General features: G+C 43.7%; 2 protein-coding genes across 7 annotated transcripts in view; one reads left to right on the top strand and one right to left on the bottom strand.

The window, feature by feature from the left end:
- MED15 (mediator complex subunit 15) overlaps positions 1–12463 on the top strand; it is a 41766-nt gene extending 29303 nt beyond the window's left edge. For 5 of the 6 annotated variants that reach the window (XM_048821865.2, XM_048821863.2, XM_048821860.2 and 2 more), the window contains 9 exons: positions 4798–4940; positions 5966–6093; positions 6515–6649; positions 7028–7091; positions 7958–8024; positions 8787–8947; positions 9150–9316; positions 10654–10752; positions 10858–12463. In XM_048821865.2, the coding sequence (XP_048677822.1) occupies positions 4798–4940; positions 5966–6093; positions 6515–6649; positions 7028–7091; positions 7958–8024; positions 8787–8947; positions 9150–9316; positions 10654–10752; positions 10858–10994 (1101 nt within the window). In that variant the 3' untranslated portion in view covers positions 10995–12463. The remainder of the gene's footprint in view (positions 1–4797; positions 4941–5965; positions 6094–6514; positions 6650–7027; positions 7092–7957; positions 8025–8786; positions 8948–9149; positions 9317–10653; positions 10753–10857) is intronic. The other variant, XM_048821859.2, reaches the window with a different exon arrangement.
- Positions 12464–13639: 1176 nt separating this feature from the next.
- On the bottom strand, positions 13640–25702 carry CCDC74B (coiled-coil domain containing 74B). Its single transcript, XM_048821876.2, is given in 10 exon segments — positions 13640–13935; positions 15947–16000; positions 17670–17752; positions 17884–18094; positions 18767–18917; positions 19515–19571; positions 22475–22519; positions 24445–24564; positions 24567–24719; positions 25470–25702. Coding segments are annotated over 9 exon segments (1002 nt in total). The 5' UTR covers positions 24709–24719; positions 25470–25702; the 3' UTR covers positions 13640–13796.
- Positions 25703–27094: the final 1392 nt, after the last annotated feature.

Genomic DNA, 27094 nt, shown 5'->3' with positions numbered 1-27094 from the left:
AAGAATGCAGCTGCACTGTTAATTGCTGGTAGGGCTTAGGACTCAACAATTTCATGGCTATTGAACTTGCCACCAAATTCAGAACTGAGCTCCATTTTTTTTAAACTTTAATCTAAAAAAAGTTGGTCTTCTAGCCCTTGTGACTGAAGTGCTATGAAGCATGAACTGAATGTCAGTGGGGTCTCGCTAAGTCTAAAACAATAACCAAGAGGAGTGAGCTTCCCTATTTACCTCATTTGGGTTGACTCTGAAGCCTACTGATGGTAATTTAAATGTCAGATTAAATAGTTCTTTTCTATTTTAATAATGTTTAGCCGAGTGTTTCTGCTAAAATAAGAGCCAGTGTACTAATCCCAAATTGTCTGCTACATATTCTTTGGTGTCAAAATCTCCAGCTTCCCCTTCTGATCTGCTACAATCTCCAGTAGCCTTGACTGCTACAATGCCCTTATGAAATGTTGGTACAAAAATTTTGAGCACACTGGAAATATAGGAATAAAGTAAAACTGAATGTAATATCAAATTAATAGACTGGATACAGATCCAACTGCAAATATGAAAACCTGTTTGTTAAGCTTATTGTTTCTGCAGAATTTTCAGTCTTGCCACCAAAGCAGGGGCCCTTGGTGACAAACTTAAATCCAGCTTGCTACAGGGTACACAGGGTTTTGTTCACTGGCTTAAGCATTAAAAAAATATAAGTATTGTTAGGTAACTGATTGCTAGAGTTTTCCTTTAGGTCAAAAGTATTTTTACTACTTCGTGAGATTCCCTTAAAGAACATGGCAGGATTATGTGCAACAGCGGGTAGCTTGGATTTGCTGGAGTCTTGCTGGGTGCAAACTGTCAAAACCTAAAGTCCAATTGAGCTGGACTTCACAGAGCTAGTCTGAGCCAGTTGTAAAGATCATATCCTGGAAACTGAGGTTTTGTTTATTGTGTAATCTAATCCTACTCCCTGGGAATAGTGCAGTGTAGGAGTCAGAAGAGTACAAATGTATAAGATGGCCTCTGGTAGGGGAAGATTCGTGAAGCACCAAAGCAGCCTTGGGAAAGGAAGTAGTGAGAACTAAAACTTTGGTGGGGATGGACTGAAGAGGTCGGTGCTCAGCACAAGCCTGACCTGCATCTCCTAGTACTCTACTCTCAGCAGAGGGATTGCTGCCAAAAAGGAGGCAGGAGCTTGTTATACAGGAGGTCAGACTAGAAGACGGCCTTGGAATATATGAAACTGTCATAACCACACTGAGTGTCAAGCACCTGACTGCAGCCTCCCCACTTGACTCCTGCAGGGGGTGCAGGCTGGTTTTAAAAGAGGGAACGTGCTGTGTGGATGCTCATACCCAGTGGTGAGCTGGAGCCGGTTTGCACCGGTTCACGCGAACCGGTTGTTAAATTTTGAAGCCGGTTTAGAAGCGGTTGTTAAAGGGGTGGGCAAACTGCGGCTCGCATCCTGCCTGAGCTCTCGGCTGCGGAGGCTCCTCTGTGAATTTTTACTCACCCGGTGGCACTCTGAGCCTTCGGCGGCGGGTCCTTCACTCGCTTTGGGCCTTCGGCGGCACTTCGGTGGCAGGTCCTTCAGTGCCGCCGAAGACCCGGAGCGACTGAAGGACGTGCCACTGAAGTGCCGCCGAAGACTCGTAGCGACTGAAGGAACCGGTTCTTCAGCTTCTGGCAACTCATCACTGCTCATACCTTGTGGGAATGGGTAGTGCTATGAAAGGAAACAGGATATAAGCATTAATTTAGTTTGCCATTGTGTAGTAGGGGCACTGTACAGTGTGTATTCAATCTTTTAAAGAGAAGGATCCCATACATTGGAGATGAGGGTCTGGTCCTGAGCTAGGAGCACTGCAGATGCAGTCCCTTTGCTCTTCAACAGCTCACGCTATTTGATGTGCTCTGAAGGGATACATGCCAAGAAGAGAGGACCTGTGCACTGGGGCAGACTAGGAGTTAAAGCAGGGGGAACTCTCTGAAACGTTTTTCTTCTTCCTCCACTTGAGCTCTTGGGGCACAAAAGTTCCATGGGAGGCAGAATTACGCCATTTAATTCCAAGCATCGTTCTTCAGCTGCTGGGAAGAGAGCGACTGGCAAATATTCCCCTCCCATGAAAACCAGTGAGCACAGCTTATTATGGAGAAAAGCATCTGGAAAGAGAAGTCTTGAAACCATGTATTAAAGTCATGGGGGAGTGGGTGGGAAAGGAATGGTGTTACTGAAAGTAGAAATGAGACCATAACATGTTACATTGCCATGAACCTTAAGCTATACCTTAGTGGATGATCAACTAGAGCAGGGATTCTCAAACTTTTGTACTGGTGACCCCTTTCACATAGCAAGCCTCTGAGTATTCTCCCCCTCCATCAATTGAAAAAACTTTTTAATATATTGAACACCATTATAAATTCTGGAAGCAAAGTGGGGTTTGGGGTGGAGGCTGACAGCTTGCGACCCCCTGGGGGGTCCTGATCCCATTTGAGAACCCCTGAACTAGAGTGTCTGTTGGTTCAGAGAGGCCCTGGATTTCAATCTAGCTAGATCATTTGGGTTCATTTCTTTTTCTTGCCTAGAATCTCAGTCCCTTCAGTTTTGCTCTTGTCTTTTCTCTGCTATTTTGCTGTGCCCTGTCTGCTGGCTGAGGGGGGCACTCTACTAAAATCTGACTCACTGGAACACCACATGTAGGATTATAGTAACCTGCACGTTATGGCTCATTGTAAGCAGCATAAGAGGTAGAAGAGAATGTAGAGGACAGCCAGTTAGTAAAAGTTTAACTCTTCCTGTACCCTTAAGATGTGTTGTTCCAGGCCAAGGATACCTTGTGATTCTCTGGGTGCATAGGGTAGATCATGCCATGCTTCCTATGTTTGCTGCGTTCATTATGGCCTGTGACAGTAGTGGGCTGGCTCTGAATTAGTGAGGGAAAGGAGCAAATCTACAGAGCACCTGAAGTGTTTGGAAAGTAGAATGATCTGGAGGATGGTGTGGATTGCACCCTCAGCAAGTTTGCAGATGACACTAAACTGGGAGGAGAGGTAGATACACTGGAGGGTAGGGATAGGTTACAGAGGGACCTAGACAAATTAGAGGATTGGGCCAAAAGAAATCTGATGAGGTTCAACAAGGACAAGTGCAGAGTCCTGCCCTTAGGACGGAAGATCCCATGTACCGCGACAGACTAGGGACCGAATGGCTCGGCAGCAGTTCTGCAAAAAAGGACCTAGGGGTTACAGTGGACGAGAAGCTGGATATGAGTCAACAGTGTGCCCTTGTTGCCAAGAAGGCCAATGGCATTTTGGGATGTATAAGTAGGGGCATTGCCAGCAGCCCCACATTACAAGAAGGATGTGGAAAAATTAGAAAACGTCCAGCGGAGGGCAACAAAAATGATTAGGGGACTGGATCACATGACTTATGAGGAGAGGCTGAGGGAACTGGGATTGTTTAGTCTGCAGAAGAGAAGAATGAGGGGGGATTTGATAGCTGCTTTCAACTACCTGAAAGGGGGTTCCAAAGAGGATGGACCTAGACTGTTCTCAGTGGTAGCTGTTGACAGAACAAGGAGTAATGGTCTCAAGTTGCAGTGGGGGAGGTTTAGGTTGGATATTAGGAAAAACTTTTTCACTAGGAGGGTGGTGAAACATTGGAATGCGTGACCTAGGGAGGTGGTGGAATCTCCTTCCTTTGAGGTTTTTAAGGTCAGGCTTGACAAAGCCCTGGCTGGGATGATTTAGTTGGGGATTGGTCCTGCTTTGAGCAGGGGGTTGGACTAGATGACCTCCTGAGGTCCCTTCCAACCCTGATATTCTATGATTCTGTTAAAGGAATTTTTGTGCTCTTTGCTTTCCACATGGTAGAAATTAAGTTGGCTGATTATCAAGATCCCATTAGAAGACTCATGGTAAATTCATGGGATACTGTGATGTCATGAGGTGCTGTCTTGTAGACTAGCTCAAATCACCTTTGTTTATCTGAGTTAACACCACAAAATTATAGGAATAAGTTGTTTTATTTCAATCCGCGTCCCTTAATTTTATCTCTTTGATCGCAAGTTGAAGAATAAACTTTATTGTACACAGAATTTCTCCTCTGAAGGGTTGTAGATTTGAAGTCATTGTGGCTTCTTAGAAGACTCTCCCCAGCTTGAGCTTTCTGTCCTTTGGGTTTATGCAACCCCATCCAATCTCTAAAACCAAAATAACTTCCCCTTTCCTCACCCCATCCCAATCACTTGAAAACTTTTCTGGCTCCTCCAGGCTTTCCAATTTGAATATCAAGAGTCTTATATTTCACTCTCCATACATTGTCCTTTCCTTCCCCCTCCTCCTAAAGAAAAGTGATTTGGATGCAGTAGCCAAAAAATAAGAAAAGGGTTTGAAGAATATAAATTGAAAGCAAAAATAAGGAAGGGTTCTTTCACCGTGGTCATAAATTCTCAAGCCAGTCCTCCATGACCTTGTTTACTGTAGTTATAATAAAGGAAATGATAGTTCAGATGAAACACTTGCTATTGTAATCTAAGAAGGAGGAACTCAATAACTGACTCCAAAATAATGCTCATTTTTTGGAGTTTTACCTGTTAGTTAAATCTTGGTGTGAAACATTTCCCCTGAGTACCTCAAGAAAGAAATGCGAGGTACTGGCAGTGATCTCTTTATGGAGGAGTTTAGGAAACTAACACTTTCTGTTTCTTATAGAGTCCAGAGGCTGCTCTTCTCCATAGCCAAAGCCTTTTTAGATTGGTTCCCATTATCAGCTCTCTTCTTTGTTGAATGTATTCTTTCCCGTTTCAGGTCAGCCAGAGCAGCATTACCATGATGTCATCTCCCTCACCTGTCCAGCAAGCGCAGACACCCCAGTCAATGCCACCACCTCCTCAGCCACAGCCATCACCTCAACCAGGGCAGCCAACTTCTCAGCCAAACTCGAATGTCAGGTGAGCCAGAATGTGACCACCTGAGGTGAGTGGCAGCCGCAGATGCTCTCACCAGATGGTGATGAACATGAATGGAGGTTAAACCAAAGTTGTCACAGGTGCCTATCCTGGTGCACTTTCTAGTGGGGAGTCCAACCCTCGTGATGCCGTGAGGTTGACATTGCATGGATTGGGACCTTCAGTAGCACAGCTTTGGGCTGTCATGTCATAGGAACCTGGAGGAGTCATGCTCATGTTGCTATCCCCTCCCCATTCACCTTCTCTGAGGCTACTCTGTGTTTAGCCACATACAGATACTCCCCTAACTATTGTGGCTTAATGGAAGGTGAGTTAAAGGATTGAATGGGATGTCAGAAGCAGAAGGCCATGGTCCCTAAATCCAAGGCTTCTGCTTGGTTTCCAGAGAGAGGCCCCATCATGCTCCTGGGTTGATGGAGGAGTTATTCAGAGACCCCTGGAGTTAAAGACCTACTAACAAAATTCCGTCTTGCTAGAGTGAGTCTCCCACTAAGTCAAAATTCAGTGGTGTTAGCTTTGGAATCTTTACTGAATGCTGTAATCAGACCTTTCTGGCAGGGATTCTGAATCTTTACCTTGCATGAGTGTTGTTGAAACTGACAAAAAGCTGGGTCAGGCTTAGATTGTAAGCTGTCTGGGGGAGAGACCTGTTCGTGCTGCAGCTAGCGGCACAATGGGCCTGAGCAGTACAGTGACATAAGGGTGGGATTTTCCAAACCATTCAGCATTGGCCTAACCTTGCTTCCGTCAAAATCCATGAGATTTTTACCAGGAACTTCCCTGGGAGCAGAGCTAGGTCAATGCCGAGCACTTTTGTAAATCCCACTCCCGTGCAGCTGGGTGGAATACACGCTCAAAGACAGTAGCCATCAGTGGGGTTTGCAGAATGCTGCAGCAGCACTCAGTAAAACATACCTGCTCAGACTAACCATTTCTTCTGCTAGCTTCTTACAGGCCACTTTGTCTTCATATTAAGTGTTGAGTTGACTTTCATTTCCATTCTTCAGCTCCGGCCCAGCCCCATCTCCCAGCAGCTTCCTCCCCAGTCCATCTCCTCAACCATCCCAGAGCCCAGCAGCTGCACGAACACCACAGAACTTTAGTGTCCCATCTCCAGGTCCTTTAAACACTCCAGGTAACTCCTATGGTCATCAGTAAGAACTGTACTGCGGAGCATGATCCAGTGATGCATCTTAGTAACTAAAACATACAGAGAGAAATCTGAGGCTGCATAGTTATGCCGTTGGCTCTTCGGTGCTCTACCAGTGAGTAGTATTTCAGTGGTGGACTTGCCATCTGCGCTACATGTGCAGCAAGGAGAATATTCGAGTTTTGGAATTGTCTGATCTCATCTTTTTTTGTCATTGAATTACATGAGGGTTTTCATAATTTTCTGACAAAACCAAAATGGTAACCAGAAGGGGATGTAAAGGTCTGTTGACTCTGGGGTTTCATGCAGCTGGAAATCGCTAGCAACAGTTCATAAGCCAATGTCCTGCTTTGCCTGACCCCTCCTGACATGTGGTATATAATCTTCACCTTTTTGCCTGGTGCAGGAAATCCAAACTCTGTCATGAGTCCAGCGAGCTCCAGCCAGTCTGAAGAGCAGCAGTACCTGGAGAAACTCAAACAGCTGTCAAAGTACATCGAGCCACTTCGGAGGATGATCAATAAGATTGATAAAAATGAAGGTGTGGCCCCTCGTATTTTACTGTACGGTTCTCCCTGTCTGCCTGTGTACTGCTCTTTTAGGGGTTCTGGCAGACTAAGCCTGTCTATTGTTTTCCTTGCTCATGGTTGCAAAGACTTAACTCTGAAGCATGACAACATTTTCATCTCCAAATCCCTTTCTTTCAGGACCTCTCTTTTTCTTTACTATATCTAAACTTTTTTGGATACAGACTCTTCCTCATGAAAAGATGGAGAATCACAGGTCTTTGCTACTTTCTCCTTAGATGGGTCATGTTTTCAGTTTTCCCAGCCTCCAGTTTTTGTGTTAATGACTGCAGAGCTGGAAGCTCTGCCTGCAATGAGTGCATTTCTCACTAGTCCTTTTTATTTTATTTCAGATAGGAAGAAGGACCTGAGTAAGATGAAGAGCCTCTTGGATATCCTGACTGATCCTTCAAAACGGTAACGTCCTTTTCTGTTTAGCTTGTGCGAGCACCTCCCCAGTGAACTCTCTTCCTCCCAAACCCACTGTCAGGAATATGAGAGAATACATAGGCTACCATGGAGTCCCAGATGAGGAGTGGTGTCCCAGACATTAGTCTTTCATCTTGCGGCAACATGTAGTATCTAGACAGTTCTTAACTCTAATCTGAATTTCCTTGTTTTTGAAGACCCTCAATGTTGTTGTATCACTAACTTTCTTTTATGTTGAGAAATCATGGTGGGCAAGAGGTTTAAATTTCAGAACCCTTTTTTTGCTGATTCATTCTGTGTTGCAACTTCTTTCTAAGAAGTTGTGCAAAATCCTGCCAAAAGATTTTACAATGTGGTGTCCCCTAAGACGCAGTATGGGATCTTTTGTGCACACAGTTTCATAGAAAGCTATTCAGTAAACTGATAAGTCAGGTGTGTTTTCTTTGCTGTAATACAGTCTATTTGAGCTAGTTGTAATGATTGGAGAAATCCACCTGGGTTAACTTCATTTTGCTGAAAACAGTCAGCTCTGTTTCACTTAGACATTGTGGTATTCATTCTTTCTTTCTCTATTAAAGTCCCTCCTTAATGTGCCCTTCAGCAAAGCCATTCAAGGATCCACGTAAGTTATTTAAAAATCTAAGCATTGGACCTTTATTTGCCAGAATGTTAGGTTTGAACCATGTGATCTAACTTAGAATTTAAGTTCCCTGAGGCAGAGCTACAGTTCCTGTTTTGAACAGCATCCAAGCATATCAGCACTGAAATAATGTGGATGGGAGGCTCAGATATCACAAAGTTCTCATCTTGGACAGCAGAGCAAATTGGGCTAATTCTTTCCTCTTCCTTTTCAGATGCCCTCTGAAGACTCTACAGAAATGTGAAATTGCTCTGGAGAAGCTCAAGAATGACATGGCTGTGGTAAGCAATGGGGTTTACTTTTCATCTTACTGGAGAGTAAGGCTGGCAGTGAATTCCACAGAGGGCACCAGTTTGGCAGAATTTTCCCATCTCTGTGTGTTCACAGTGCTGGACTGAGCAAGTAAACAGAAAACTGGTTAAACACTGGGCCATTCAGCAGGAATGTCCTCGTGTATACCTCTTAAAAATTATTCTGCTTACTGAACTTTCAAGTATTCATGCTTTGTACAAGCACCTAGGAATGGATCCTTGTTCTTGTCTTTAGCAGATGTCACCAAGACAGGATTTCTACATGAAAGATACTGACAGTGTCAGTTTTGTTTACTATGGGCTTGTCTACATGGGGACAGTCAGGAAAATTAATCCCAATTATTTAAAGGTGTGAATGCAAAATAGATTAGTTAAACTGCATTAAACCCCTGTATGGACCTTCTCATTCAGAATTAAAGTGCTCTTAATTTCATTTAGCGTAATTCACTTTCAAAGTTTAATTATGAATGAGTATATCCATATATAGCTGTTTGATACAATTTAACCAATCCATTTCAAATTCACAGTTAGTTAATTTGAATTTACTTTACTGCGGGTATACGCGGGGATACTGAGGAAGTGTTTCTAGAATAACACAAAACAGAGGTTAGAGGGATTCTTAAATGTATTGGAAATACTGTAGTGCAAGTTTGCATAATGAATCAAGGTGTCTCGTACGGACTATTTGTGACTGACAGCACATAAAATAAGATGTGCTTCTTTGTGCTTTAGCCCACGCCACCACCTCCACCAGTGCCCCCTACCAAACAGCAGTACTTGTGCCAGCCACTTTTGGATGCTGTCTTGGCAAACATTCGTTCACCAGTCTTCAACCATTCCCTCTACCGTACCTTTGTGCCAGCTATGACTGCGATACATGGCCCTCCAATCACGTATGTATCATTGGCCTTCTATCTGTTGTCTTAAGAAAAATTAATTGTTTGGTTGAAACGGAAGGATGGGCTGGCGTGATGGATATGTGCGTGTTTCCTTGTCATCTGTAAAGTACTTGAGAAATCAATTTTGTTTGAAAAACATGGACTTGGCATAACATGGTGCCCACTCTGAGTCCCTTTGTGGGTGTATTTTACGCAGGGCCCAGATGGCTTCTCCTCGAAAGCGTAAATATGAAGAGGATGAAAGGCAGACCATACCAAATGTATTACAAGGGGAAGTCGCAAGATTAAATCCTAAATTCCTGGTGAATCTGGATCCCTCCCATTGCAGTAATAATGGCACAGTCCACCTCATATGCAAGCTAGGTAAGCTAAGAAGAAATTAAGACTGTTTTCAAGAGGTGTTGATTTATTTTCTTGTGAATATGTACAGCTGTAAATCTTGCCAGCCTATAATTTCATCATGGTTTTTCTTTAGCTCGCCACAGTTGTGGCAATGCATAATGTACCCCAGATCAAGTAGCTAGATATTTAAACCTCTTACAGCTTTTTTTAGAAAGTGGGGAAATTATCTTAAAGCTAAATTATTCTCCACACCCCACCCCACCCCCCCAATCCCCAGTATCATGGTGTTGCTACTAAAAGAAGGCAGTATTATAGGCTGGTCTCTGAGTAAAATGCTGCTTTTTTAAGCTGAAATATGAGCGGTTTTTGTTGCTCCATGTGTGCATTTAATTGGTTCCCTACATTGGGATCCAAGCAAACTCTCCAGGTAATCTGAATTCCTGATAGTATGAAGTGGCCTATTTATAAACATAACTACATTTCTCTCTCCTTGTATTTCAAGAAACTTGCTGTCTGGGATGTGAGAAATAAATTGGACTTGTCGGTAATTGTTGCCACTGTGGAAGAATCCCAAGAGTGAAACAGTACAGTATTTAATTGTACAACTGGATCTTGTTAGATTTCCGCTCCGCAGATGAAAAATTCTGCCTCTTGCACTGATGGGTGCAGCTTGCTGATGATAATTCTTCACCCTTAGCTCAAGCTCTGCTGGTGTTAGAAAATGGTTTAATGCCTAGTGTAGTCAGGACAAAAGTTTTCAGCACCCTAAAACATGATATTGGGACATTGAGGAATGGGACCTGTCTAATTGTATTGAAAATGTTTTCCCAGCTGCACCAGCAGTTGTCACAGCTGGTGGTGTGAATGGGGAAGTGTGTGTAAGTCTTTGCCCTTCTCTCTCAACCAAGCAAGAATGGAGTATACCTTCATAGGAACTTGTTTTGCCCTTGGACAGAAAAAGGTAAAGTGGGTTCATTTTAGTGTGTACCAGACAAAACATGGGAAAGCTCTGGTCCTGGCTTACATGTGTAGTATGAACAGTACCTAGACATTTCATATTTAGGAAACCAAACTCAAATGAAGTACACCTCATGAAAGACGGAGACTGGTGAGATGCGTGGGGTGTGTTGTGGAGCTGGGAGTTCCAGATTGAGCTTCCAGCAAGCAGAGGCCATTTTTAAAGTGAGCTTTTCAGAAATGAAGACTCATAGCCATGGTTCCTCTTAAAGATTAGATCTGGTCCCTCCCTGTCCATTTCAGTATGTAATGTACAGAGGTAGGGAAAACACCACACACAACTTACTTTGATGTCCTGATGGAAAATATCTTTTGTTAAAGTAAATGTGTTTGAATTCTAGATGACAAGAACCTTCCAAATGTCCCGCCATTACAGCTCAGTGTTCCAGCTGACTATCCAGATCAGAGCCCTCTGTGGATAGACAACTCTCGACAATATGGTATGGGGACAATAGGATAGCATCACTTTAAAAAGTGAGGGATCAACTTGTGATATTCAGTTGTGCAACTGTGTTTATCTGGGCTGTCTCCTTTTTCTTTTCCAGCAGCCAATCCCTTCTTGCAGTCAGTGTATCAGTACATGACATCAAAATTGCTGCAGCTTCCAGACAAGCATTCAGTCACAGCACTCTTAAACACCTGGGCACAAAGTATCCGTCAAGCCTGCCTCTCTGCTGCATAACTTCCTCCCCTTGTGAAATCATGAAGCAAAGAAGTTGGGTCTCGGCAGCTGGCCTCTCCCACGGCCACTGGAAGAATCACAGGCATTTTGGGAGGGAACTTCAGAAGAAAAAGCCTTATACTGTTTTGTTTCTAGGTGCCAGGTTCAATAGGGAACCTGGTGTTAGATTTAGATTTCATGCTTTTATCTTCTGCCTTTGTGGACTTTGCCAGCATTTTCACATATACAGAACATGTATATATGGTTCTTGAGACTGATGTATTAGGAGGGGCTTTTATTGTCTTCTTAGAGAAGAAATTATTTGTAGACTTCCATCAGGGAGTCTGAATGGTATAGAAGGGAGAGGGGAGAATGTCCTAATTTGCTTCAGACTTTGCCTGATGCCAGTATTCCTCACACTCTGTATGTTGTGTGACTTGATATTGCCCCAAGAATAAATTAGCTGCAGCTAGAATGTGCTCACAAACTTCCCTATGGTTGCAGGAGTCTGGTAATTTAATTTGGAGAAAGGGGAGAAATCGGGGCCTTTTTAGGGCATCCCTAATGCGTCAGATTAATCTGAATAATTATGTTTAGGAGGAAAACCAACCATAGGAAAATTTTTATAGCTTATTTTAAACACTACTTTGTATAAACGGTTTTTGGTTAGCACGGACCATGCATTTCTCACTCTTAGAAAGTCGGATGATCTGAAGGCGGGGTATTCAGTGTGCATGCTAACTGATTTCCCTGTGAGCTCCAAGTGTGTGTGCAGGGAAAATCAATTGATTGAATCATAGCAGCACTGTAAATGAATCCAGCAGGCTGCAGCTACTTATCTGCATTTATATTTACCAGGGGAATTGTATCTTACCTGGCATTTCTCTTGGGTGCTGGCTTCTTTGGGGAGTGATGCAACTCATGGGAAGTGTTTGCATATCCCACTCGCATCTATTTGTTTAAGAAAACTGAACACAGCTCAGGTCTAAGACTGACAATTGACCTTGCGTGCCTCGGGCACCGAGGGACACCCACCTGTAAAAGTATTACTGGTCATCTAATTAGGATCAGAAGACTGATATCAGCTGCTGTGTTGTGAGGCAATGCAAATGAAGCCACTTGCCATAAGTAACTGGTTCCATACACAATGTGATTACATTTCAATCTGCCCTATCTTTGTAGTTCATTCACTCTTAATTCCTGGGTGTAAGGGAATTTCAGTGTCTCAAGTATTTCCATCACACCCTGCTCCATCCCCCAGTATTGTGCAACAGTCCCTGACAAGTAGCTGGACTCTTACAGTGGTGTCAAGAAATTGCTGTGACCTCTGTAAATCTGTGTGGTGTCATCGGTTTTAGGATGTTTTAAAATGTGGGTACTTAGTAAGCACTGATTGAGGCAGCCGAGTGGTATCAATATTTTGTACATGAACTAATGCATTATCTGTTTGTTTTATCGTAATAAATTTATTATTATTCCTGTGTTTGAAACTAACCTACTATCATTCCAATGTTAGTCCTTGGGCAACGGCTCTGCAGTGACCAAAGGCGGGTGCTTACTTCATATATCCTATCAGGAGCCGAAATCTCTGCACCCAGAAGTGAGGGAGGAAAAAAATCACATATGGCACTACATTAGTTATCCTATGCTGCAGAATAGCAGCCAAGTTCATCATCAGCTGGAGGAGAGGTTCAAAAGATTGCTAAGGGAAATGTTATATAGAGGTGAAAGTTTTTTAATTTAGATCTAGCCCAGATCATTACTAACTTAATACCATTAGATGGGTGTCCAGGTGCTTTTGTAAAATGAGCTAGTGGACAGATGTTCATATCATAAAAGCTAACATCTCAGTTTGTTTCCCTGTTGTGCAGTCAGGTGAGAAGACAAGAATTGAACACACACACACCCCACCACCCCTTTTTAGATATTTTTAAGGAGCCTATCACTGTGGTGTTGACAATTGTAGGTCTGCTCCCTTGGGGATAAGGTTGTGATGCAGATCAGGAGCCTGGTATAGGGAATCTTGCATACTTGCTGCACATACAACATTCGTTTTCAGAGCAGTCAACCCACTATGTTGTTGTGAGTTGAATGGAAACTAGCCCATAGCAAAGATGAAACAATGGAATGTTACAGATTCTGAGTAAAGAGTGTGCAGCCTAGAACAGAGTAATATCTGAGCCCCCCATAGTTTCAACTGCCCTTCTGCTGCTGATCAGTGGGTCCTATACCTGCATCCAAAAAAAAATTCTGATACGACTACTGTAAATTCAGCTCCGTTCCCATCTAGCAGCTGTGCAGAGCTGTGAAATCTTGTCCTGCCAGGTAACATGACGTAGTATGTGGCTTCCAGCCTTTCCACTGATGGATTAGCAGTGATCTAGTGTTATCTGTAAAACTGTGCAGCCCATACCTGCATAAAAATAAATGTATGCTGCTTTTAAATAATCTCTGCCGGACTAGAGAAGTTTGTGGGACACTGCATTGACCTGCTTAAAAGTGATAAGCATCCAATTTCCTAAACAGTAATCTCTTACAGGCTTTCATCATTAAGTTAACTCATCAAATATACATCCTGAAGAAATAAGGGAAACCACAGAAGGAATGAGGCAAAGCTGCAACAATAGATGCATAAGCTCTTTGTTCCTGAATAGAAGACACGGTGATTTCGTAATTAGTTTTTACTTGAAGTGGGGAGATAATAGCAGCAAACCAATCTAAGCTGAACCTACAATGTAAACTCAAACATATACTGGGAGTGCTGTAGCTACTGGAACGCTTTTAAGGAGAAGAGATCTGGAATGCAGTTGCTGAACAACCAGACTAAAGCACAGTCCGACGAAGACGGCTTCTTTGAATAGCTTGAGTTCTCTTCTGTCTCTCGGCAAAACTGTTTCCCAGTGTTTGCTTCAGTGCTGGCAGAACTGCCCTTTCAGCAGCTGGCAGTGGAGTTATAATCAAACTGGAGATAAGAGTTGGAGACAGAGGAATGATTGGCAATGTGATGATTTTAAATCACTTTCTCTTTACCAAGGTCTACCGGATTAGGGTCGCCTTCCACATTAGTCACCCCAGTGATTCTACATGATGGATGGACTAACCTCTGCAGTGCTCTGTCCCACTGATTTAAATTTCTGTAGTAAGAACTCTCCCTAGCCTTCAGAGTGCTTAACAAATTATTTTTCTAGTAAAGTGAGGAAAAGAGATGACTTTCAGTGCAGTTTCATGGGATGGAAGTGTGTGTGGAGCCCTTCTGGTAGTGAGTACCCTGTCACCATTAGGAGGCATAGCAGCTTTTTTGATAAGTCCCTCAGATAGATATTTCCCCATCTGTAAAATGAAGGTATTGATACTGACCTTTGTAAAATGCTTTGAGATCAACAGATGAAAAGCGCTATTATTTTAAGTGTGAATGGCTCGTTATCTGCCAAGTCCAAGTCCATGATTCTGTTTTCCTGTTACACTGAGTGCATGAAGCTGGGTTTCTTGCTTTGCTTTTACTAGCTGACATCACATGTTATAGGAGAGACTAGTCCTGTTTTCGGGGGCTAATAAGCAGCTAAAGGAGGGACCTGATTTTTTTTCAGTACAAAAAACTAAACTTCCCTGTTTCATGAAAGAAGTGAGATCCTACAGTTTAACTTGCAGAAAAACCTTAATAAACACTTCACTTCAACTTTTAAAGAAACATAGCTGTATCTGTCACCTGTGTTTTGTAAATAGTGTTTGTGTTGTGTTTGCAGCATCTGCATGAAAAGATGTATTAAGGGGGAGAGTTTAGAATCTTTATTCCTCCTATTAGCTCACAGGTGGGGAACTTTGTTAATTGGCTCTGTTATCTTGACAGCATTTTGGCATGGAGGAATGGAGAAAGCCCATCCACAGGATGAGTCCTGGGCTGAGCTTTTGCCTTCTTAAAATGGCTTGTATGACTTATTGTATACTTGTTTGTGTACTTTGAAGATGGCAATAATCATAGTCTAACCCAATGATTTGTCTTTTCTTGTTCAAATGACTGGGTAAGATCAGAGTATTGCTTTCCTATTTCCCTTTTATGCAGTCCTCACAAAATAGAGTACTGCTTTTAAATCCTATTGCAATCTAAAATTCAAATTGCTGTGTGACTGATTCCTCTGTGGCAATGGAAGTGTTACATGTGTGTAATCTCATTATGGATAGAACTTGGCCTTGCATTCAGATCTTAACAAATAATTCTGAGGTGGATGCCAGAAAATCTTAATCCATTCTTCCTTCAGCACTGCAGAGCCACCCTAGCTAATGGCACTAAAATGTTATTAGCAGACTTGACTCTGAAAATATAAAAGGAAGGTCTGAGTAAAGATGATGACTGGCTATTTTTCACAGTGGAACCACACTTTAATGTCCTGCCTCCTTGAGAGAGGTTTTTGTTGCCTCTGACTTAGCATACATATAGGATGTTGCTGAGCTCTGTGATCCTTGGAGAAAAGTGAGTGTCCCAAGGGACTACATCAGCATCAGATGTTTGACAGAGAAGCCACAGGAGGCAATACAGTCCCTATTACCTGAGTCCTGTGTGTAGAACTCTGTGAAAAAGAGGCTGGTAGTGTGAACATGCAAAAGCAACCCTCAAAGAATTAGTGATTAAAACACTTTGTGCAGCTTCCTCTGTGGCTATAGTAAGGCACTGAAAATAAGCTAGATAGCTGCAGTGATCTCATCTGAAATCTGACTATCTCCTGAGCAGGGCATATGGATTGATCTTTAGGCAATCATGACCTTAAGTGGGGAGAGGCTTGTGGCTGATGATAAAGTTGAAGGTGAGATGGGGAGAGGGGGGAAACCAGTAATAGGCTTGTTTTTAACTTCATGATTAATACTTAATTGCTAAAGGTATCACATGCTTGACTCAACAGCTGATTACATTACAGATGTAACTAGCATGGGCTTTTTCATGAAGTGTCTTAATCTCTAAAGAAAGTAGAAGTACTTACCATTTCTTAGATGTATCTTTTAGCATTTTGGGTAATCGTGAAACTTCTTGATTCCTAAATCAAAGAAATATTTGCAGATATGATACCTTGGCTACTTCACTCTGTAGCATAGTAGCAGAGCATTGATTGATTGTGCTGGCCCTGTGTAACCTGGATTTGAAAACAACATAATAAATCTTGCGGCATATGAATGTTGAACCTAGAGAACAGGAGAAGCTGCACCACCACAGAATCTGGACAGGGCAGTCGTACAGAATGATCTAGCTTATGTGATAAGCTGGGCCCATTCAATCAAAATGCATCTTAACACAGCCAAGTGCATAGTTATACATCTAGGAACAAAGAATGTAAGCCATACCTATGGGGATTGTATCCTAGAAAGCAATTACTCTGAAAAGGAGTTAGAGGTCATACAATTCAACATGGGGTCCCAGTGCAATGCTGTGGAAGATGGCTACAGTGCAATCTTTGGATGTATAAATGGGATTAGAGGGCATTGATGAGATACTGGCATAGTATGTATAGTTCTGGTGTCTGTGAAATAAGTGGGAGTGCAGGAAGGAGCCAGTGTATAAATACCTTCACACAGAAAAAATACCAGATACTAAAGGGCTCTTTAATTTAGCAGAGAAAGGCATAACAAGAACCAAAGGCTGGAATCTGAAGTCAGACAAATTTTGTTACAGTGAGGATGATTAACCATTGGAACCAACTACCCAGGGAAGTGGTAGATTCTCCATATGTTGATGCCTTTCTGGAAGACATGTTTTAGTCAAACAAGTTACTGGATTCAATATAGGGGTAATATGGTGAAGTTTAATCGCTTCTGGTATTCAGGCTAGATGATCTTTTGGTACCTTCTGCACCCCTTGTTAGTTGGCTGCTCCAAATGCTACTCCTACAGACCTACTACCCTTCTAGAGTTTTAACTGGAGAACTGTTGTGGCAATAGTACGGGGGATGGGTAAAAGGTAAGGGAAATCTGTGTAACCCATGATTTTTTTTTTGTTGCCCTTGTAATCTCTTGTCTAGACAGCAACAGTTCTTGCCCTGAAGAGCTTACAATATATTTATATACCACCTACTACAATACAGCCCTAAACCCAAAGGGGGTCTGTAAACAGTACCACAATATAAATAAAATCATATTACTTAAAATAAACATAAGCCTTCAAACCATGAATCCCTCTGAATCTTTCAGAAATGCCCATATGTCTGACTTTCAGTTGGATTGAGTAGAGTCTGTTAACCAGGTGTCTCAACTCCTCGTAGGATGATATCTTAAATGATTGTAAGTGCTCTGAAAGAACAAACTGACAACCTTGTCTACCTGCACCCTAAGTTTATGGACACTTATCTCCTGTTAGGTTAGTGCTGTTAACAACTGTGTGCAGTAGTCTTGTTATAATACAGGATTTTGCTGCTTGTGTGTAGAGGTATATTAAGGCAGATATCATTTAAATCCTCTCAATTCACATTAACAGATTGCATTCTGGAAAGTTTGAGAGGGGTAGAGGTGGCTCAAAGATAAATCACAAGGGAAAGTTAAGGAAGGAAGCCCTACAAAGTCAAAGCTCGCTAATGACCTCTATATAGGCACCTTGCATATGGCCTCTATTCTGCAAATTCACTCCAATAGAAAGTAGAAAGGGAACTAGCGAACTCAGCTACAATCTGACTAATACCCGAGCCTTGAACCATAACTCAGAACAGCTTAGCTTACCCAATCTGGCTGGCTAGCAGATAGTCTTCAGGAATCCTTTTGTTCTTGTGGATGTCCTCCAGATACGATTTCAAATACATCAGCTGAAGGACAGAGAGGAGAAAATAACCTTTCTGCTTGCCTCTGAAAATCTATTTCCTATTTCGTCACCACAAACTTACTGTATCTTAAAAGCTGCGAATAAAGTAGACTGAGCTGGGGTCAACAGCCTCACCTCTTGTGCCTGAATGTGGTTGATGTTCCATAGCTGGTGAATGACAATCTCACACTCTTCCAGTGTAGGTGGTTTTCGGATGTGGGAGGGGAGAACATTTACCAGGAAAGGGTTGGAGGAGGCTGGTGGTACCTGAGCGTGCCCAGATCTAATCTGGCTTGGCAGTGAAAGTACTGGAGATGTAATTCTATCAGAGACTTCTCTGTCCTCTCTAGATCACAATTAAGGAATAAAAGAATCACAAGGGAAATGGATTAAATGTCTAAATATTTATTGCATTTACCTTGCCAAAACATTTGTCAAACATTGATTAAGACTCTCAAGAGCGTGGTGGTACAGGTAGGTATTCTACTTATTTCACAAGTGGGAAATGAAGGAAACATGGCAGGTCCAGGAATCTTAACTCTACAAGATCACATCCTTCTCTGTAGCTAAACTACTTTCTGTGTCCTCTGTCTAGAATGGTGCATGGCAGTACACTTTATGCCTGAGTTTTTCCTTTGAATTAATTAGCACTTCTATGCCCACTACAATCACAGAATCATAGAATATCAGGGTTGGAAGGGACCTCAGGAGGTCATCTAGTCCAACCCCCTGCTCAAAGCAGGACCAATCCCCAATTAAATACATAATGACAACTCAATTGAAAACTTTACCCCCAAAGAGCTTCTTAAGTACCCCTGCTAGAATCAGTTGCTCACTGTAATTTATTCTTAACCCTCATAAATTTGTATTTTACATTACTTATATTTCTAAGATATGCAAGGTGCATGTGCACCATCAGTGGGATCCACATGGTCAAAGATTCAAAAAAGAACACACAAAACCCAGAAACCTCAAATGAGCTGCCTACAATTGCTGTATTCGGATAGCTTGCTCATACCTAGAAAAAACCTCCTCTTGTGGCTTCTCCACCTTTGGACAGGGAGGCTCTGGTTCCCCTTGTACCACGTTGATCACCTGTTCTTCTGTATTCAGTTTTTGCTTTTTGGGCTGGTCCATCAGCTGCCTGTTTGTCAGTGAATACCTAGAAACTGCAACAGCAGCAGCTGTTAGACAAAATATGAAGGGGAGAGGGAAGGGGGATGGGTGTGCACGCATTACAGGCCAGGCCAGAGACCTAACAGCTTGCAGATACAAGTTTTAAGTACCCTTATCTCCACAGTAGTTCAAGGTATTCCATGCTCTTAGGCTTTATTTTGTGAGCTATTGAACAGCTTCATTGTAGTTTAGCTTATTTTAATCCTTTAACACAGTGTCAAGAAATCCTACTTTACTATGTTAGCACTAACAACCATAAATTAGAAGCAGCCCAAACGTAGGCTTTGCTCTCCCAATTTCTTAGCAACTCAGTCATAATGTAAAAGGGATTATAAATGTGTGTGCAAGCACACATGATCCAAATAAGTGGAAAACAGTTATACTAGGACTCCTGATCATCATCAAGAGCCGTAAGAAGAGAGATTTGAAACAAATCTGATAGGTATTCAGACTTTTACATGGTTGCCTGTTTCTATATCTAGGCCTAGATATTTTCATTTAATAATAATTTATCTTCCCCTCCTCTAATATATGCAGTTACTAGTCCTGCTACCCCGAAAGTTAAATCTTGCAGTTTTAAGCTATCTTACCTGCTGAACCTTGCCTTGAAAGCAACTTGTCAAACAAGGTGGGAGTTAAATTATCACCTGCAAAGAAGAATAAGTGATGAATTGGGCATTATGATCATAGAACTGACCAGCAAAGAGGTTATATTATCCTCAGTTTAGAATAGGAAACACAGGTAAACTATTTATTTAAAGTCTGCAGAGCCAAGGCTCTCTACATGCAGGATTGCTGAGAGCAACTTGCAATGTAACTGTTTCCCATAGCACCAGAACAGCTCCTTGGTTTAACCAAGTGGGAGTGTTTTCTGCACTCAACATGGAACACAATGTGATCACAAAGACCTGGATAAAATCACTGAAGGTTGATCTATAAAAGGGAGGGATGCTCAGGGGCAAGGTTAAGCAACTAGGAACACTGAAGACTGACTGCTGCTTATTGGTGGAGTTTGTCCACCCGTGGTCACAGTAGTTGACTATTGCAAGGTACGCCTGGAATCCTGACTGCACTTGTATACTCAGGTAGTAGTGGTGGCTCATTCAGTTCTCTGCAGTTAACATAGAGGCTGCAGCCTTTCTTTACTAAAACTGATCTCACTATGATCAGCCATGTTTTTTGTCCCCTCTCATCTGGACAACTTCCATCTACTACTTTGGCATACCTTGGAAGCTTCGGCTAAGGCAGAATGTGAGATATCCTATTTGCTTACGTATGAATCAGCAGAAGCATATTAACATGCAGTGAAATACACCAGTCCCCATCTGCTTCTGAATGAAGTTCAACATGCTTTTTAATCTAGAGGTTCCGGACAATGATTTTCTAGTCATAGGTCCAGCATTTAAAGTCCTCCAGATGAATGTTGAAGGGTTGTCTTCTGCCAAGCAGGAACTTATTGATGTTCTGGCAAAGGAAGTTCTAGCTGACATTATTTGTTTACAAGAAAATCTCATCATGCTGAATGAAGCACATTGGTTTAAGATAATTGGTTTCAATGTTGTCACCATCTTCATGCAAAACATGGTTGAGCCACGTACACCCACAGTGATATATCAGATGTTGTCCATGTTGAATATTCACCTTTTGTGACACAATTAAAGTTGGTGGGTTTCAAATCACGAATGTATAAGCCACTGGGTGAAACATGGACTCCACATGTTCTCCCAAGGCTTAAGCATGCAGCCGCGTATGTTGGCGACTTTACTAATCATCACAGCAAGTGGGGTTATGCGACTGCAGACCCAAATGGTGAACAACTGTTGGAGTGGGCAACAAATAATGATCTTGCATTGGTCCATGACCCTAAGCAGTATGGTACCTTCCATTCCACATGCTGGAATAGGAACTACTGCCCAGATCTGTGCTGGGTCATATCGTTTGCCAATCACGCATTAGCCAGCGGCGTGTACTGTACTTAATGATTTTCCACATAGCCAACGCTGTCCTCCTTTGATTCAGATGGGAATGCATCCTCCATCTGCCAACTATAAGGAGTGTACCAAAGCCTAGATGGAACTTCTGGAAGGCACATTGGGGCTCCTTTACAGAGTATTTAGAATGGATCGTCGTAACCATCCCATTAACCATCTCCAAGGAAGATGCAAACCGTTGTTTCTGTTGTCCTTTTTTAAAGCTGCAAGTGCAACAATTCCACGTGGCTTCCAACCAGTGTACATTCCATGTTTGAATGAGGGTGTGCAGACTTGCTGATGCAGTTTGAGCAGTCAGGTGATCCGGAGATTGCAGACCATCTTACAGAATCATTGGATGCCGCTTACTGGACTCAAAGAGAGGAAGCGACAGTGGTGCTTGACTTTACGTGGTCAAGCCGGAAGAGCTGGAGTTTAATTCGTTAACTAGGTGCGGCTCAAATGCCCATGTACACAAAGCAGGTCAGCAGTTACTCCAAATCAGAGTGCCAGTCATCTGTTGAGGTTGCCAAAGCTCCTGGTGACAGAGTTGTCAAATGCCAAGTACGTGACAAATGGCAACATTTCCTAAGAAGTAATCCTGCCGATAGTAGGATGGAGCCATTCACTAGTCTGGAATTGGATAAAATGCTGAACGATTTAAAAACCGGTTCATCTTCTGCATATGATAGATTGCACCTGAATTCATGAAAATATCTGGGTCCTCACGCTCAGGAATGGCTTGTTCAGTTTTTCAACAGACTTCTGCAGGAATCCAGACTGCCTAGAATCTGGTGCCAAGTGAAGGTCATTGTCTTGCTGAAACCTGGGAAAGATCCACATTTGCCTTCAAGCCACAGACCAATTTCACTTCTGAGCATCTGTTTTAAGGTGCTTGAGTATCTGATTTCACAAAGAAGGCATAAGTGGAAGGCATGCTGGGACCAGAGCAGGCTGTTTTTTGCTGTGGTACTAGTACATGTGATCAAGTAATCGAAAATGGCTTCCAACATCAGCTGAAGACTGTTCAGTTTTTCTTGAACTGACCACGGCATACGATACGGTTTGCACATTGGCCTTTTGGTGAAATTGTCCAGAACTATGCCAAGTTGGTTTGTATGTGCAATGGCTCTGTTTTTGAGAAATCACCATTTCCATGTGCATACTGGTGATAGAACAAGTACTTGGATGCACCAGAAGAATTGGCTCCCGCAAGGATCAGTATTATCTCCTACATTATTCAACTTATATTCGAATGACCTACCATATACCGGCTCTTGTAAGTTTGTTTATGCAGACAATATATGTCTCGGCACTCAGTCACACTCCTTTGACATACTTGAAAGTGTTTTGAATGAAAATATGTACACAGTCTTCAGTCGCCAGAGAGCTAGAACATTTCCGCATTACAGAGGGGAGGCGACACTTCCAAGATTCTCTCTCAGGACTGGGAAATGGACAAAGCACCAAGGCAAAATGTTTATTAATAATAAAATTAATAAGGGGAGACAAAGGGACTTCCAGGGGATAAGACACTTACTAGATCATCCTACTTCTAGAACAGTAAAAGCATAGCCTACCTTTTAGCTGCAGCGACTGATTCATTATGAGTTTATAATGAAGCTCTGTAATCAAATGAGAACACAATTTTTAGTTTGAGCTCTCTCCATACCCCCTTAACTTCCCTTTTCCCATTGTAGAATAAAGCTAGGCTTGCTCCTAGAGAATGTCACTCACATCAGCTTTCAATATTTCTGATAGACTGAAATTTTTTTCATTAAAAATGTACAATAAACATATGGGCTCAAAGGGTGAGGGAGTAACCGTAATGTGAAACCTAAGAGTGGATATTATTTAAATAATATTGGGAAGGAGGTAGAGAGTGGAAGTAGAGTTACAGAAGACAAATTTTTTCAGTAGTTTTAAGACAAGTATGCACATAGAAGTATAGCATAACTCAGGTCACACTGAATGAAACCAGTTTGTGTATTCTGCACTATGAACAAGGGTTTATAACTAGCCCAAACATCTAGCTCAGGAGTGGGGCAAACTTTTTGGCCTGAGGGCCACATCTGAGTATAGAAATTGTACGGAAGGCCATGAATGCTCATGAAATTGGGGTTGGGGTATGGGCTCTGGGGTGGGGCCAGAAATGATTTCAGGAGGGGGCTCCTTGCTGGGGGGGATGCGGGCTCTGGCTGGGGATGAAGGGCTTGGGGTGTAGGAGGGTGCTCCGGGCTGGGGGGAACGTGGGCTCTGGCTGGGGATGCCGGGCAGGTGGTTGGGTTGCAGGGGAGGGGGATGGCACAGGGGTGCAGGCTCTGGGTGGCACTTACCTCAAGCAGCTCCCAAAGCAGCAGCATGTCCTCCTCCTGCTCCTACGCGGAGGTGCAGCCAGACAGCTCTGCAGCACACTGTCACAGCCGTACACACCGCCCCCACAGCTCCCATTGGCTGGGAACCACAGCCAATGGGAGCTGCATGGGTGGCACATGGGGCAGTGTGCAAAGTGGAGCCCCCTGGCTGGCCCTATGCGTAGGAGCCAAAGGGGGCACATGCTGCTGCCTCCAGGAGCCACCAGAGCAGGGCAAACCCCAGATGCCACTCCCCAGCGGGAGCTCGAGGGCCAGATTAAAACAGCTGGTGGGCTGGATGTGGCCTGTGGGCCGTAGTTTGCCTACCCCTGATCTAGCTACTTTAAGCTCTAAAGAATGTACTGATGTTACCATGAATGTAAAGTATTTTTTTGTTGTCCAGGTACAAGCTTTGAACTGTTTTGTCAATTTTCTCATGGTTGGATTTCTTGTAAACCAGCTGTGCTCAAAATTAACCAGTCTGTCATACTGACACTTTTTGCCTACATCTCTTATTGACAAAATACCCCAACCCTGATCTGGAGAAACAATCAACAAGACAGGGGCCACATTCTCTCTACAAAGATTCAGTCAATAGCTTCTCTCAAGGATGACAAGAATGCTAATTTAAATGGTATTTTTGTAATGTGAACACTTGTCTAGCAGAAACTAAACTTGAGATCACACCAGCTGATTTCAGATGTACTACTATATATCTATCCCCCGGTAAACTGAAATGGTGGCCTACTAGGTGTGAAAGACTAATTTCATTACCTTTCCCCAAGTTATCCAGTCCCCTATGCCTTTTCAGGCTTTGGAGTCCGTAACTGACCAGATTTGTCTTTGAGCTTTTGTTAGCCTCACAGTCAAAATCATTAGAATTCCCTTCTTATATCCCCTGTTATAGTCTAAGTGTTGGGAAATATTTTCTAACAGTTTCAAAACAAAACTCTTGTGAAAAGGACAAGGAATGGTAGGCCTAAGCAAGTGGCATCAGGGATCTCTTTAAAGAGATGACACGGAAGAAGAAATGTGGGGATGCAAAAGCAAAACCTACATTCATTGTAATTAATTCATAACTTAGCATGTTGAGGAAAAAGATATCAAAGATTTCTCGACTTGCAGTGACAACTCTCCAATCTCTCATCTAGTGCCTCTAGAATCTACACAAAGTTGTATATGGAAAGTCACCTCACCTTTGTTTTCCCTTTTGAGATATTCAATTTCCTCATGAAGCTTCCTTAGGGTCTCAGCATGCTGCTGTTGTAGGAACTTGAGGCTTCTCTCCAAGTCCATGACTAGTTTATGTGAGTCTTCCAGACTTCAACAGACTGGGACTGAGAGAGAGGCTGAGGCCCCTCGTTATTCTGGATGCCAAGTTGAAGATGGCTTGATTTATCCAGTCCTACTCTTGACCACTGTGGTAGGTTCCCCAGCGGAGGCAAACTGGTATTGTACATCCCCAAAGGTCCTGATACAAAAGTTGTTTTCAGACTAGGGTTATGTGGGCAGCCTACAGCTTCTCAGTAAAGTAGCTGAGGAAATGCCACTGAAGTTGAACAAGGGTCAGTGACCACGTTTAATGTGCTTCAGTCTCTATGAGGTCAGGCCCTGTATGTACCTTGTGCCCCTGGCATGCAAATGCGCCTTTACTATGACCCTGGCATCATGGGTTTGGAGGGTGTCTCCTCAGGACTTGGCTCTGACACTGGGCTTGTGTTCACTGTCTCAGATGGAGGGAGTGGACTATGGCTCTGTGTGCCTCTGCTCTACGTAACTTGCCCTCACAGGGGAATGGGGATGGGGCAGGTATCACTACCCAAAGCCTCCCCACGGTCACCAGCCATTTCTGCACATGACCCTCAAATTTACAGCTGCCAACCTAGAATGTGGGGGTGGGGGGAAGAGAACAAGAATGTGAGCTTAGTAAGCACGGAGCCAGCAGGCTGGAACTTGCCCCCCCCTTCACACCCCACACACCCAGCTCAGCTCCCCCTCCTTCCCCCTCCCCTCTCAGCCCACCACATACACATCCTGGGCTCAGCCACCCCCACACATATACACCCTTGGGCCCAGCCAACCCCCGACCTCTCCCCCCACGCTAAGGCTCAGACACCCCCCGACCTCAGCCAGCCTCGCACCCGTAGCCCCAGTTTCGAACCCACCAGCTCCTCCCCCCAAAAGCCCGCGGGTAGACGTAGCCTTGCCCCCCCACACACACCCTCTCCACGCGGCCTGGGCTCCTCTTTCCGCCCCGCTCTCCTCAGGCCCGGCGCCTGCTGTCAACGTTCCCATGGAGACAGGAGCACACCACAACGCCGGAGCGGGCGCCGCCCCTCTCAGAATGGTCTCGTCCGAGGGGTGCGGGTGGAGGGGCTCTCCCCCTGCCCCCGCGGCAGGGTGGTATCACCCACCTGGGACAAGGCCGGCGCTGGGCTCCTGCTGCCTAGCCCAGGCGCGGCCCGTTGGGGGAGGGGATGCGCAGGGAAGTCAGCGGGTTCGGGTCCCGTTCCGAGACGCTTAGACAGACAGAGCCTCTTACCTGACAATCGGGGCCTGGGGCTTGCAGAGAAGGGAGGCCAGGGGCTGCTAGCAGGAGCCCTGCGTTAGCAGAGGAAGGGAGACCCATCCTCAGCCCCTGGCACTGCCAACCGCCCCCCCCCCCCCCGCAGCAGTGGCAGGGGAAGGTCCTAGCCGCACTTGGGAACTGATGCTGCATAACACATATAACATCCTGTAGGCAGACTCCAGGGCCTCAGGGGACCAGCAAGAACATCTCCTCTGACCTCCTGCAGGCTGCAAGCCACAGAACCTCACCCATCATCCATTCCTGTAGCAGTCCCATAACCTCTGGCTGAGTTACTGAAGTCCTCAAATCTTGATTTAATGACTTCAAGTTACAGAGACTCTCATTCAAACCAGCATGTGACCCACGCTCCACCCTGCAAAGGAAGGTAAAAAAAAAAAAAAAGCCCAGGCTCTCTGCCAATCTGACTTGGGGGGAAATTCCTTCCGAACCTCAGGCATGATGATCAGTTAGAATCTGATGATATGGGCGAGAGCCACCAGCCAGACACCTGGGAAATAATTCTCTGTAGTAACTCAGAGTCCTCCCCCATCTATGGCCATAGGAGATATCTGCTAATAGCAGTTGCAGATGGCCTTATGCCATTAGAGGCAATCTCCTTTATAAATTTATCAAGCTCAGTCTTAAAACAAGTTAGTTCTAGGACTGCCTTCCAACTGTGGGGGTGGGAGGGGAGGGAGAGGATGGACTGACTGGGACTTCACTCCTCTGATGGTTAGAAACCAATCTTCACTATTGTCTGCCCATTGCATCACTGGTAGCTGCCCTGCCCTCCCTGGCTAAGAATGGCAGTATTTGAGAGCATAGGGATCAATGCTGCCTTGACAGGGAAAAGGACCAGACCTCCCAAAGGCTTTTCTGCATTAGCTTATGGTGCAAGAAAGTTTACATTTCTTATTCTGCTTTTGCCCTAAAGCTTCTCCTCTTCCGTACCACTTTTAAAGATGTGTTGGTGAATTTCATGCTCAGCAGTAAAAGCGCAGTGCTTGCTACACAAAGCTATCTGCACCAGTACTGTGTTAGTCCAAGTCACCTGGTGCAGAAGCCAGCAATCATGTGACAATATGATTTGAATGTGACAATGGACAAGTGTTATTTATACAGGCTCGTAGGTGGGCAAAATCCTTTACAGATAAAATGAGAAGTGACAAATCTCTGCCCAGAGGATATTATGTGGTACCTTAAATACACCTTGCAGTAGTGAGATGTAATCCTTTATCCCACAAGTGCCACAACGGCACCTGACAGCAGTGTATTTC

The sequence above is a fragment of the Caretta caretta genome, chromosome 15 (genome assembly GCF_965140235.1).
Source record: "Caretta caretta isolate rCarCar2 chromosome 15, rCarCar1.hap1, whole genome shotgun sequence".
NCBI lineage: Eukaryota > Metazoa > Chordata > Testudines > Cheloniidae > Caretta > Caretta caretta.
Note: the sequence above shows the minus strand (reverse complement) of the source record. Positions and strands in the feature narration are given on the sequence as shown.